The sequence below is a fragment of the Drosophila yakuba genome, chromosome 3R, assembly GCF_016746365.2.
Source record: "Drosophila yakuba strain Tai18E2 chromosome 3R, Prin_Dyak_Tai18E2_2.1, whole genome shotgun sequence".
In the NCBI taxonomy this organism is placed as follows: Eukaryota; Metazoa; Arthropoda; class Insecta; order Diptera; family Drosophilidae; genus Drosophila; species Drosophila yakuba.
The window spans coordinates 28840705-28854080 of record NC_052530.2 but is presented as its reverse complement, the minus strand read 5'-3'; the positions used below and the strand labels follow the sequence as shown (position 1 = coordinate 28854080).

Genomic DNA, 13376 nt, shown 5'->3' with positions numbered 1-13376 from the left:
GCTTTTAAATGAGTGAATTGGGTTTACTATTTCTTTGGGAAAGTGCATGAAGTGAAAAAGTCCTGTTTGCTTTGATTTATAAACGGATATATTATATATATATAAATTTATTAATATGAGTTAATATCAGTTCAGTTAAAGCACTTTATGTTTATAACACCCCAAGAAGGTGACTGAACTGCGGCGAAAACCTTTGGATTTCCCAGCTGAAGGCGACAGCTTCGACAATCGCGGTCCAAATGACATTGCCACCGCGCTTTAATTGGCGCCAGAAAACCACAAGAAAACTTCCGGTTTCTCGAGCAGGTGTGTTTTGTTTTGTTTTGAGCCATGTACATGGACTTTGGCCAAAAACCAAAGCTTTGCCGTAAAGATATTGCCGCCTAAAAGTGGGCAATCTTGGGCAAGCGAAGCTTTGAACAGCACCAGAGTCTGAATCTCGCCTTGAACGAAAGTGAAACCAGCTGGCCAGCTGAGTTGTGGTTATGCAATAATATACATACTATAACCGGACCAGCCGGACGATCGCTATCGGTATCGCTATCCGTCGACCTGCCTGCCCGCCGACTACTGCACTTTTGGACTCGTTTTTTCGCCGCCTAAGTGGGGCGGGGGCGTCTCATTTGTTGACACCTGAGTTGGAGCTTTCAGCTGGTGGAGTGAAGACTGAAGATTGCAGACTAAAGACCGGAGACTGTAGACTGTAGACTGAAGACTGAAAACACGGGGGTCGCTCTTCGGCTCTTCCGATTTTTAGGGGTCTTCGGCTTTTCGCTTTTTGGTTTTTGGTTTTGGCACTACGCTTAAACCAACTGCGTTGCCATTCAGTTTCGGTTCGTAAGCCTTTGCCGCCGCTTCTTCTTGCCCGACAAACGGATTTGGTTTTGGATTTGTATTTGGATTTGGATTGTATCTGCGGATCAAGCTATATAGATATATAGATACTGTTACCCATGCTCGGTTCGGTGCTGCGACTATGGATACTCTTCGGCTGTTGCAACCGCTTCCTGGCCGCCGGCGAAGTCCTGCAGGAGTGCGATATACCCAATGAGACGAAGCGGGGCGTTTGCATGGAGGTCAGCAGGTGCAAGGCGTATCTGCAGGTGCGCAATGCCACCAATTTGCCCGCGGAGAAGGTCAACTTCCTGAAGAAGGTGCAGTGCGAGATGGTGGAGCAGCAAGTCTCGGAGCCGCAGGTTGCCTACGAATCCCTCGTTTGCTGCCCGGCAAATGGCCAGGATTACCTATTTCCCGTGCTGCAGTTCTCCAAGTTTGAGTATCGTAGGTTCCTCGATGTCACCGCTCGTTTCAAGCGCAAGAAACTCAAGCGTAGGATTCAGACTGTGGAGCCAAGTTCGGGATTCAATTTGCTGCATGAGTGCGGCAAGCAAGTGACTAATAGAATTTACGGCGGCGAAATCGCCGAACTTGATGAGTTTCCTTGGCTCGCCCTGCTTGTTTACAACTCAAGTGAGTCCGAATAAATATTACAAAATTATTACTCATTTTTACAAGCTCACCAGCTGTTTGCAACTATCTGAGAAAGATGCATGTATATGGTTCTCATTCGTTTTCTAGATGACTATGGCTGCAGTGGAGCTCTAATAGACGATCGTCACATCCTCACAGCTGCTCATTGTGTTCAAGGCGAGGGCGTTCGTGATCGCCAAGGATTGTGAGTGGAATTTACACAAAAATATTTTTTTTAATATATTAAAATATTTCCCATACGTATAGAAAGCATGTGCGTTTGGGCGAATTCAATGTAAAAACAGAGCCCGACTGCATTGAGGAGCCAAATTACTTAAGCTGCGCGGATGCCGCCTTGGATATTGCCTACGAGAAGATCCATGTGCATCCGGAGTACAAGGAGTTCTCCAACTACAAGTACAACGACATCGCCATTATCCGACTAAAACATCCAGTATCTTTCACTCATTTTGTGATGCCCATCTGTTTGCCCAGCAAATCCGAACCGGTGACTTTGGCCGAGGGCCAGATGTTCTCCGTTTCCGGCTGGGGTCGCACGGATTTATGTGAGTATATTGTATCCAGATATTGGAACTACTATCTTTATATCTTAACTTCTTAAAAGTGCTAGAACGAGGTGTGCTTGTTTGACAATAATGTCAATAAGTATGTTGTTAATGGAAGTTTTTGAAAACCAAAACACGGGACTTCCCATGGCGACTTTAGTTTCTGTTTACTGTGTTCATTTAGCACCACAGTCTGCTGTTTATAAACTGTCTGCGGAAAATTCACCATTCCATTCAACAAAAATAAATATTATATCATGGATAACGATAACTTGGTCTTTGTAGAACATATGATTCACTTTATTGCAGTCAACAGTAGTAGTACTTCATCCACATCCACAAAACCCATCATTGATAACTTCATCTTTATTTCAACATGTGATTCACTTTATTGCAGTCAACAAGTACTTCATCAACATCCACAGTCCCATCAAGCTGAAGCTGCGCATCCCCTACGTCTCCAACGAGAACTGCACCAAGATCCTGGACGGCTACGGAGTGCGACTGGGACCCAAGCAGATCTGCGCCGGCGGCGAGTCCGCCAAGGACACGTGTGCCGGCGACTCTGGAGGACCACTGATGTACTTCGATCGCCAGCACTCGCGATGGGTGGCCTACGGCGTGGTCAGCTACGGATTCACGCAGTGTGGCATGGCCGGAAAGCCGGCGGTTTATACTAACGTGGCCGAGTACACCGACTGGATCGAGAGTGTGGTGCAGCAGAGGAAGTTGAGCCAACAGACGACGCAGTCGAAATTGCCTTGACGTCAGATTTCTTTCAGAAGAACAATTGGCGTCTAATTGAAGTGCTTAAGTGGGTGGTGGGTGGTATTCGGATTCAGAACTGTTTACCTCTACTCTACACCATACTTATGCCGCATATATTTGTACATATTTTGCTAATTATCAACTAACAACAGCCATCAACTATTTGGTTAAGCGTGTGAGTGAATGGAATGAGTGCCGGAATGTGAGTGCCAGTGCGAGTTAACAAAAGTCTGAAAAACATGTTTCTATTTAAATAAACTACTGAATATTTACCCCGTCTGTGGAGTTTCATTGAGTTTCCACTGGCTGCTGACTCAGCCGGGAAATTGCTGCCTTATACTAGCGGAAAAAATCATCCTCAAAATATATATAAGTAAATGCACTTCTGTTGCATTTAGCAGCTCAAATTTGTTGTGATTCAACGTTTGAGTATGATTGCTACTCGAAAATGTAAGCAGTTCATTGAACTTGTTATCAGAATTGTTGGCTAAGCCAGTTAGTTTATGCAGTTTCATAGGTTTGTAACTTTAACTTCAAGTTGCTGCAAGATGTAGCTATAATATGTATATATTTCTTTAAGTGTCTTTGCATTATCAGCTGTATAACAGCTGCTCGGCCAGCTGGTCAAACCCGTCGATGCAGTGGACTTGGTCTGCGGCTTGATGTCGTCATTGATTGCCACACTTTGCTTTCACCCGCCATTCGCGTGCACTCAAAACGTGGCTTAAAAAGCATAAAACAAATAAAAAATGGTCAGCTCGCTGGTGATGCAATGGCTGCCAAAAACAAAGCCAGCCAAAAGCCAGCGAGTATTGGTGCCCAAATCGATGCCAGGCCCATTCATCAGGCCTGCCTGGGATCCGAAAATAGCCAGAAGCCCAGAAAAGAGCGCTCCATTGGCCATTTGTATGCGATGCGCAACTGCCAACTGCCAAGTGACAAGTGCCAGTGGGCCAGTGACCAAAATTGGCCAAAAAAGCGAATGATGATCCGCGCAGAGAGCGAGTGACTACTCATCGCGAGTGTGAGTGCGTCATGGTGGAGTGAAAGTGAACTTGACTCTTCGACGGGCTGCATTTGATTTAGTGCCCCCAAGCGGTGATTATGATGTGTGCATTAATATTCATGATGTTTATCAGCTGGCGACGACCGACCGACAGACCACCTGCTTCAAAACCAGATCCAAGACTTTGGGGCGCCATCTATCCATCCATCCACTCATCCATTCATCCATTCATCCATCCATTCATACATTCATACATACATTCATACATAGTATGCTTGTGCAGCTCATTATCGGCTTTTTGGCGATTTCTGTTAACCTTGAACCACATACACCCATATACCCGAATACCCACTCGCCGCTACAAACTCACACACAAAATAGATTTCGATTTGGGAATTGGCAAACATGAGTGACATTGAAAAGCTGCGATTTTCGCGGAATTGGGTGAAATGATAACCGGTTTTCAGTTTCGATGATAACAACCTTAATGGTTCCTTAAACCCAAAATGAATCGCATTGTGGGTGATTCGTAGCCCCAACATAATTACTCACAACTGTTTTCAATAATGCTTTCACTTGTGGAATAAATATGTTCTAAATGGGTTGCAAATGCCTCTTTATATGGCTAAAAATATTATTATCTGTATTATCTGTTTTTCTTTTAACCCTGACCCAATCACTCAATACCCCTTCTTTGTACTTCATTCATTCATTCATTCATTCGCAGATAGTATTTGTTTCTGCACTTGCTCGCTGACTTTTTGCGTTTTCATTCAGTTTCTTGCCGAGATTCAAAGTATAAAGATACTTTAAGTCACTTGTGCTGCATTCAGCTGCATGAAACATTGAATTTTTTAAAACCTATTAGTATGCTGCACATCTGAAGAGCCGCTGCAATCAAAACATCGGCCAACTGGCGACCGCAGGAACATTGAATGGCCAAGTGGGCGGAGTAATTCGGTTACGGCCACGCCCATCGGCCAATTATAAACTCAATTTGAGCTACTTTAGCAGGAGGTCCTGCCAAGTCCTGCGAAAAAGTACAAGCAGAGTGGGAAAAGCGAGCGGAAAAGTCTTCTAATCAATTTACCAACGAGCCAACCCCTCAGAAGTTTGATAATTGCATTGGGCTGCGCTTTGTGAAAAGTTTGTTTTTTTTAAGAGTGGGAAATTAGAAGGCAAGCTGTAAAATTAGCCATATGGCGACTAAGAAGGGGTTTTTTCAGGTAGCAGCATTTTCCGATACTTTGTTTATTTCCCCCCCTCTCATATAGAAAAACTGGCAATTGCATTTCCATTTCCAGGTCCATTTAACGGCAGCTGAGACCCTCGACTATAAAACTTTATCGACTTGTTAACTGAGCTTCGTATCAATAAATGCCAACGTGCCACACAGACGTTGACATGCCATTAAATGTCAATGCCAAGTGCGTCTCAGGACACACATCCTGTGTCCTTTTCAATTTTTGCATGAGCACAAGGGTACAAGGGTGCTCTACACCCCCTCGAACTCTCAAACCCTAAAAACCCACGAAATTCATGAAATTTGGGAAATTTGCAAGGGTAAGTGCCAGCATTTGGGCCAAATTGTTGTATAAACTCAATGAAATTAAAATGCGAAAAAAGAGGGAAATGCGAGAGTGCAAATAAATGAATGGAAATAAAAATGGCAAAGTATCCGGATCGCTTTCATTAGTTAATGGATTGTCCACAGAGAGCGGCATTCATATCAGAATAATGCTGCTCATGCGATGAATGAATAGAATGTATTTGAATACAGTCGTAGTATGTAGTAGTTGTAGTACTGCAATCTCAATTGCATTCTCAATTGCACAGAAAATGCGTACTTTAAGTTGCCTCATTACCATATAATCCATTCGTAAACTGCAATTCAAGTTAAGCGGTCGCCATGAAAAGCTATCTGCTGCTGGGCATATTACTATATTATTTATGCACATTGCTGCTGATTGAAGGACGGGATGTGGAGTTTAAAGAGGTTAGTCTGCTTCCATATACCAAGATAGTTAACTAACTCATAGTCTCTTTTTAGGAAAATGACAATATTCACCTTAGTGATGTTTTGCTCTGCACAAACACTTCACTGCAGGTAATATAAGATTTAGTGTGTTTTTAACACTTATAATAACAGTAAAGATTTTATAATTTAGAACCAAACGCGCTTGAATAGATCGAGTTTGGGTGGACACATGCGAACTGATCACTTGGGCAGAAATCGAGTGAACCATCGAAGTAGAGCACCAACTAGACGTCGAAGAAAACACCGAACTACGCCCAAACTCAAATACTATACACCTAAAATAAATCCAGTTTAAATAAAGATAATTTTATAATCAGAACTATAGTTGTTAATCTGAAGTGCGAGTAGTTTTTAGTTCTACACAAAATGTAGACCTCACATCCCCGTAAATATGCAAGCGAAATGCGCGGGACGCGACTGTACTCGGTTGAATTACAGTGAAGTCATCCCATGCACGTGGCCAGCAAATTAAGAATAAATAAAATCCGAGTCCCAGACTCACAGGCTCCTTCATAAACGCCACGTAATGGGAAAACTGTCTGGCGATAATAATCATCAGCACTTTGTTTTTTTTTTCCCCGTTTTCCTATACAGCAATAATCACGCACGTGATGACTTTCGCATTATGGGAAAATTGTTATGAGGAAATTTGCATAGGCTTGTGGCAACCCTCGCGAAAATCAGGCACTTGAACGCGCGTTCAATGTTTATTAAAAATTAGCAACAAGCTGTTGGCAAAATGCACAGACAAACAGAAAGTTATTGCAAAATCAAGCAGACAGTCGTGCTGTCGCAGCATTTCCTTCCTGGAAAATTCGCTTTTTACAAGTTGGCTGATTGCCTGCAATTATGAATTCAATTTAAATTCCATTTTCAAGGAGGCGGTGGTTTTGTTATGTGGCACACTAGGTCAGGTTGCAAAGGTTAAGGGGAATATTTAATGCCAATTACACAAAGGGCGTCGCATTTGCATATGAAAAAGCGAAACTTAATTACAAGCATTTTGTAACATTTTTCTATTTTCTAATTGAACTTTCCAGCCGCCGAGCAAACAAACCACCGCCCCAAGGACATTTTCCAATGGGTGTGTGGCTGAACAAACAGCGACATATGTGAATGTCAGTTTACGAAGCGGATGGGGTGGCCTTAAGAGCATGTTCGGGACTGTACCGGTAGATGACAAATTCGTGTCACTTGGGCAGGCGAATAAATAAATAAGGAAAAACACTTGCAAGTTTCCCAAGCTTTCGAGTGGCTTTTCCCCTGCAAATTTGGAGATTGCGAAAGTTGAAGCTGCTCAACATGGACAGTTTTTGCACATTAGCACGCAGCACTTGAGATAATGCGGGAAATTGGGCAAAAAGGACCTCTTGAGCCTGTCAGTCGGACACTTTCCACACTCCCCTCCCCCTTCCCATCACTTTCGGCAGATTTGGAAAGTCAAATACAATTTGATAGCCGCATCGCACAAAAGCCAAAAAAGACCAGTTAACGAGGCTGGAGAAAGGTTAGAGTGCCGCAGGCGGGACTTCAGATACAAAACGCTTCAAATTGGACCACATGCGGACCTTGGTCCTTATCCAAAAAACCCGCGATCCCAAAAACATTTGGGCAACCCACCAAACTATGCAAATAACATTAATTGTTTCGCCAAACAAAGGAAATGCAAAACAATAATCATGGAAAATGGGGAAAATGGTTGAGCGGGGAAATGGAAACGATACAATTTGGATTTCGAATTGATGTTGGAAAATTATAATGCACATAACCCTAACTCCGGGCAGTCGCGTTAAGCGGAAGCGATTCGTTTAAATTTGATATGGGATATGCTGTATGTTGTATGTAATATGGTGTATGTTGTATGGTATATGTTGTATGTGATGCTGGAGGATGAAGGTACAGTACCACACTGACAGTGCGGACCAACCCCGTAAAGCGATTTCGCTGGGCATTCAGGGGTGGGGTGGGAGAGGAGAGGAGAGGAGAGGAGAGGGGAGGAGCGCTTTCGGGTAATACATCAAACACCAACAACCCTGAGCATTTTTGGGTTACAAGGTGAAAGTAAGGTCCCCTGCTCCGCGGACTTCTTAAAGATGCTTTTCAGTACAGCCTGCTATGCTGAGCATGCACTCAGGAAAAAGCTGTGTTACAACTACATTTCAAGTTTTTACACTTTACTTATCTTAAGTTGTGAGCTGCAAAAAGAGCTGCAATAATTCAATAAAATGTGTTACCTTTTAGATAGTCTTAGAATAAAGCTGCAACAAGCTTCAGTCATTTTATAAAATGTGTTACCTTCTAAAAAATCTTAAGATAAATTGTAGAAAGTTATTTCTAGGAGAGTAGACTAACTAAAGTGCAAATACTCTTTTTCGAGTGTCTGGCGAAGTTTTCTTTTAATCGCTCTTGGCGAACGTCGCACAATGGAAGCAGCCTCCTTCTCCTTCCAGCGCCTTTCCCATTCCAGCGCGCCTTCCATCTCCGGTGACTTTCTCCCCGACTTTCTTTCACGACGACCTTATTGTTGTTGTGCGTGTGTTACAGTCCAGCGATTTGCATATGAATGAGCGTAATAAGGCAGGGCAGCCAAATGAAAAGTAAGCAGAGCACCCAACTCCAACTCCCTAACCAACTCCAACTCCAGATGCGAACTCAAATCCTTGTGCATTCGAATCCGTATCCGTGTCCTTACAAAAAGAAAGGCACACATATGGAGTATCCGAAAGTGCCGCTCGTAACTGGTAATGAAACATTCCGCGAGTGCGGAATTAATAGGAATGATTTGTCTTTTGTTGTTTGGTCGGGAGAAATGCCGCGGGATGGAAGGATTCTCTAAATTGCATTCAAATGTTTAATTGAGCGGAAGGAGGAGGAGCAAAGAGTAGAGATCTCGAGGGGCGAACAAAGAGGATAAACCAATTCAGCTTAGGGTAAAATATTTAGGGTACTTGAAGGTACAATTTTATTACAGTCGAAATAAATATCAATACAAGAAGCAGCCATTAAAATGTATCCTTAAGTGAAAGGACACTTACTGGAAACATACATATATGTATTCATATAAACCAACATAATAGCGTGTTATGCTTGCATACGTAATTTCGAATACCATTGAGACCTCAAGAGCCTTCCAATTAAACAAATGTTGGACTAAATTGAGGCATACCCTTGAAGGACTCTTGGTACAGTCGCAGTTCCCTAATTGTTTCTAATCAAGTCCACGACATTTTCCCTTGATTGACTCCAATTATCGGTTTGCTGCTTTCCAAATCCAAATCCAAATCCAAAATGCCGTATCGCAAGTCCATGCACGAATGCTAAAGAAGGAAATTACTTAAATCGAAATTACGGAATAAGGGTCCAGTTCTTGGGAGTCCTTCGAGCACGACATCAACATTGAAATTTAATCAACTGGCTTTTTCCGGCCAACTACTCATCGATGTGGATTCTTCTTTTTACTATGCTAAGCCGTGTTGACCCATGGAAAAGACCCTTCTCGGCACGCATGAACTTCATTGATTAACGATTTCCACACGAGGAGTGAGAGTGAGTAGGGGGAGGGCTTTTTCCCCGGGGGGGAAAGGACATGCAGGACATGCACACACATAATCAAAAAATTAAAATCTCTTTATGTTTTTATGCGCGCTGATTGAATGGTACCATTGTTGTTATTGCCGGACAGTTTGATGTGCCATTGATGGACTCGACTAATCGCCGTACTGGCCACCCCTCGGAATCATCGAAATCATCGGAATCATTGGAATCATCAACCCAATGGTTCCTGGTCATCGCCAGTCGAGTGTAATGGATACGGGGAAAAGGAGACCAGAGCCATTATCCTTTGGCCGCGGGCGCTGGAAAAGCGCTGGGAAAAGCAAAAGACCAGAAAACCGCGACGGGTAAAATGGAAATTGTTGCTCCTTTGTGCGGCTTCACTTTCACATGTGGCACGTCCCATTTTCCCATTTTCCCAGGTAGCATTTAATTAAGCCCCAGTGCCGCGAGCTGCTGCTAATCTCTAATCAGGTTATTAACAGACTTTCCAGCGCTTCCCTTTGAGGTTCGCATCCTCTTTGATTCGCTAATTGGGAGTGAGTGAGTGTGTGTGAGTGTGTGAGTGAATGATCGAGTGTGTGAGTGAATAAAAGAGGACAGGGGATTTCACACCTCGCGTCCACAAAAAAGATAGAGACAATAGAGCGCTGGTCTGACAGGTTTGAGGTCCTTTGAAGTGGTTTCGTAACAAAGAAGCGCCGCAGTTGGGCAACTTTTGCGCCAGTTTTCATTGTACACACAGCGAAAAATGTGGTCGGAAGTGACAAAGATACTTTTTATTACAGTGATTGTAAGTTGTAACTTAACTATATCGAAAATCGTGGCTATAACTTGAATTGGTTCAAAAGTACTTAACCATCCTTTAATATCCTTTTTTTTGTAATTTCTACACTCTGCAAATACAGTACAACTTGGATTTGGATTTGGAGTGACCCTGGCCAGCTGCTGGAGGAGGGGAAACTGGAGTCCTAAAGTATCACTCGAGGTATCCAATAAGCCGCCCGGGGCCAAGACAATGGCCAAAAACCAATGATGACAATCATCGGCAGGATGATGGCAACTTCGGCGATGAAATGAGGATGATGACTAAGCGATGTCCACCCTTGGGGAAAGTAGTTCCACTCCTCCACTCTTGCTCGCTTTTATTGCAATTTGCGAAAATTTACTGGCGGAGAAAAGTGAAAGGAGCAGCTACGATATTTGATTACGAAATGCTGGGGGAAAACTGCTGCTCACGAGTCAATAATGATAAACATAAAGCCAGAGATTGTGTGGAAGTGGACAAGTGCTGACATCTGATGCCGCAGGACCTTCGGCAAAAGGACACCCCGTGGACCAGGCGAGGCATTAATTGCCGAAATTAAATTTATTTCCTTCATTAATACATGGATATACACCAGGCGAGATGTCAAGTAATCAAGCGCATCCTGTGCCCGGAAAAGCGACGGAGAAAGTGAAGGGCAGTGGCTACATTTGAATGACAGCCGAGGTTTGACATTTGCAGCATGTCATGTTGCTTATTAAAAGCATAAATAAGTATAAGTGGATAGTTGAATGACAGCGATAAGAGTCGGAAAAAATATGGGGGAAGAATCCCATCCACCCCCGAAAAGGATATCCAAAGGCTTGACCAGTGAAGCCCTCGATGGGAACCAGGTACACTGCTCTCGTAAAATTCCAATCAATTTGGCACAAAGAAAATGTCTCAAACTCGCCACAGGACATTCTACGCACTGGACCACAATGCTGGACAATTTGGCCAGGACAATGGCCACAAATCACTGTGGAAATTGTACAAATCTCTGTCGCAAATTTTGTGTGCCGAACGACAGATAAACAAGTTTTTCCTACCAGGCTTCCTATCAGGCTTCCTGCCCAAAGTGTTCCACTTTTCAACTGTTCGTGTCGTTAATCAATTAACTTTGGACCACTTTTCCAGAACCGGACACGCCCCCTCTATTTGACAGCCTTCCCCGCCCAACGGGTGGTACACGCTTGACCACTTCAATATGTCAAACAAATCAAACACATAAATCCACCCAGAAGCCACACAAAAGATGTTGTCCGCTTGCAAATATTGAAAAGTGAAAAGTTTATACGAGTTTATGCTGCCAATATGCGCCTTTCATCCTTGATTTATGTCGCAAATTTCTGTAATTTATGGCCGCGTGTGAGGGGGTGTGCTACCATCCGGTGTGGGTCGAATATGCGATACCTCTTAGTATAAATATATATTGAAATGGCAGTAGTAATAGTAATAGTAGTAGTAATAGCCCATGAAGGGGTTCAAAAGTATGCAATAAATACTTTAGATACTTGCGACTTATTTTTGCAAGTCTTTTATGATAACGCATACCCTGTAAATACTAGAGGGGTGAGCATAGTTGCTGCTTATGCTTTTGATAGATTTCTTTGTGCTGTGCTTTGTTCCGGAAATGGCAATGATTGAAAGTTGTAATTTGCCGAAGTCCTTTAAGTGTAGCAGTCATGGATTTATACCATCCCCTTCCCATTTCTCCCGGGCAATTAAAAGAATACTCCCCGAAAGCCAACAGCAACTTGATGAAGTAACTAAATGTGCAAGTCAACGGAACGTATGACGACTGAATGGCTGATTAATCCGCAACCCAGTAATCGTAATCAACTGGTTGCCCGGGGGCCAAAAGAACCCATCATCTCCGTTGAAGCCCTTTTGCGGTCACACACGTCCCATCTTCAGGACCCCTCTGTGGTTAGACGCCACATAATCCCAACCCGCTGACCAATGACCACCAATCTCTGGCCGACCAGTAACTGTCTCATGTAACCCGAAAACAGGACATGGAAAGGGCGTTGCGGCGTTATGTAATCCGAAGAGCCCGTTTTCATTTATTACTTACCCTTCCGTTTCCCCGGGAAACTGGCAAACTGGGAAACGGGGAAAACTGGCAAACTGGAAAACGGGGAAAACTGCCACTGATTGAGCCTGAGTGATGGCAACAGTTGGCATGATTGAATGCCGTCCCTTTGCCCTCCAGAGATTGCCTTCAAGCCGCTGACCAAATACATCATCGCCTTGGCAATGACGAATACCCCAGTGAAATTGGCCCAGTAATGCCGAGTAATTAGTAGCAGTTCGCAGTTCACAGTTCACATTAGTCACGGCACCTTAAAATTCCATCAACTGAAAATGGCCACACAAATGGCCCATTTCCATGCACTTGCCACTCTATAATATTGAAATTATGAGTGCTTATGACCATCGAGAGACCCCTTTTGCTCCAGGATCTCCCAACGGAACTCCTTCGTACTCTTCAGCTTTCATGCAGCTGTTGTCCTAAATCCACAGTGTTGAATCCAACTGAATCCTTTGTCGGGTCAGACTTTGGCCATTAGTCTGCCAGCTCGTCCGGACAACAAGGAATCCATTTCCGATATTGGGTGATAAAATTTTATGCATGTAATTTGCAGCGATTTGTTGCTCCACCCAGAAAAGTCGAAGGGATTGCTTGTGTCGTTGCCAAATTGTTATTGACAACATGACGGGCGAGTCGTAAATACTTATCTAAATATATATCTATGAATGTAATGTGTAATGTGCCATCGCCCGTCGAACGTTGGCATTTTCCCTAAATAATTGAAAGCATTTTCCACAAGAAAAACCAGCTAAAAAGTTGTCGTTTGCATAAACTTTTTACCCAGACATTTCTTTCTTGGCGAAAGTTTGGCAGATGCTTGAAAGATTAAACGCAAATTAGCCACAAGTTTACTTAGTCAGTTCGGATAGTAATACTTTTCAATGGCAATTGTTGTAGTTGTAGTTGCGAACTTTTCTCTGTACGAATTAACATAAAATGGTTCTATACATCCTGCAGTTTCCATTTCCATGGCTCAAAACCAATTTATTACCAAATCATGTGTGTGCAGCTCTCTCAATTATCACTGCTAATTTCCCGGCGAGATAATAATTCATAATTATCTTCGAGTGGGGTTT

General features: G+C 43.3%; 2 protein-coding genes and 1 long non-coding RNA gene across 3 annotated transcripts; 2 read left to right on the top strand and 1 right to left on the bottom strand.

Moving 5' to 3' along the window:
- Positions 1–65: 65 nt before the first annotated feature.
- LOC120321796 lies at positions 66–1605 on the bottom strand. The gene is made up of 2 exons (XR_005561515.1): positions 1521–1605; positions 66–1451 (listed from the first exon to the last, which is right to left on the bottom strand). It is a non-coding gene; the product is annotated as an uncharacterized LOC120321796 (long non-coding RNA).
- On the top strand, positions 954–3083 carry LOC6538868 (CLIP domain-containing serine protease B8). The gene is made up of 4 exons (XM_002099338.4): positions 954–1470; positions 1579–1675; positions 1738–2036; positions 2434–3083. The coding sequence occupies exons 1-4, from the start codon at positions 954–956 to the stop codon at positions 2799–2801; spliced, it is 1281 nt and encodes a 426-aa protein (XP_002099374.1). The 3' UTR covers positions 2802–3083.
- A 2552-nt stretch (positions 3084–5635) lies between these two features.
- LOC26535959 lies at positions 5636–6167 on the top strand. Its single transcript, XM_015193590.2, has 3 exons — positions 5636–5806; positions 5861–5917; positions 5979–6167. Exons 1-3 carry the CDS (start codon positions 5720–5722, stop codon positions 6141–6143), a joined length of 309 nt encoding a protein of 102 aa, XP_015049076.1. The 5' UTR covers positions 5636–5719; the 3' UTR covers positions 6144–6167.
- The last annotated feature ends 7209 nt before the right edge of the window (positions 6168–13376 follow it).

What these genes read in the sequence shown, in the direction of transcription:
- LOC6538868 (XM_002099338.4), top strand. Translation starts at nt 954, where the DNA reads ATGCTCGGTTCGGTGCTGCGACTATGGATACTCTTCGGCTGTTGCAAC. An exon ending in CCTGCTTGTTTACAACTCAA is followed by an intron (nt 1,471 to 1,578) that starts GTGAGTCCGAAT and finishes TTCGTTTTCTAG; the next exon opens with ATGACTATGGCTGCAGTGGA. An exon ending in CTGGGGTCGCACGGATTTAT is followed by an intron (nt 2,037 to 2,433) that starts GTGAGTATATTG and finishes ACTTTATTGCAG; the next exon opens with TCAACAAGTACTTCATCAAC.
- LOC26535959 (XM_015193590.2), top strand. Translation starts at nt 5,720, where the DNA reads ATGAAAAGCTATCTGCTGCTGGGCATATTACTATATTATTTATGCACA. An exon ending in GGGATGTGGAGTTTAAAGAG is followed by an intron (nt 5,807 to 5,860) that starts GTTAGTCTGCTT and finishes GTCTCTTTTTAG; the next exon opens with GAAAATGACAATATTCACCT. An exon ending in GCACAAACACTTCACTGCAG is followed by an intron (nt 5,918 to 5,978) that starts GTAATATAAGAT and finishes TTTATAATTTAG; the next exon opens with AACCAAACGCGCTTGAATAG.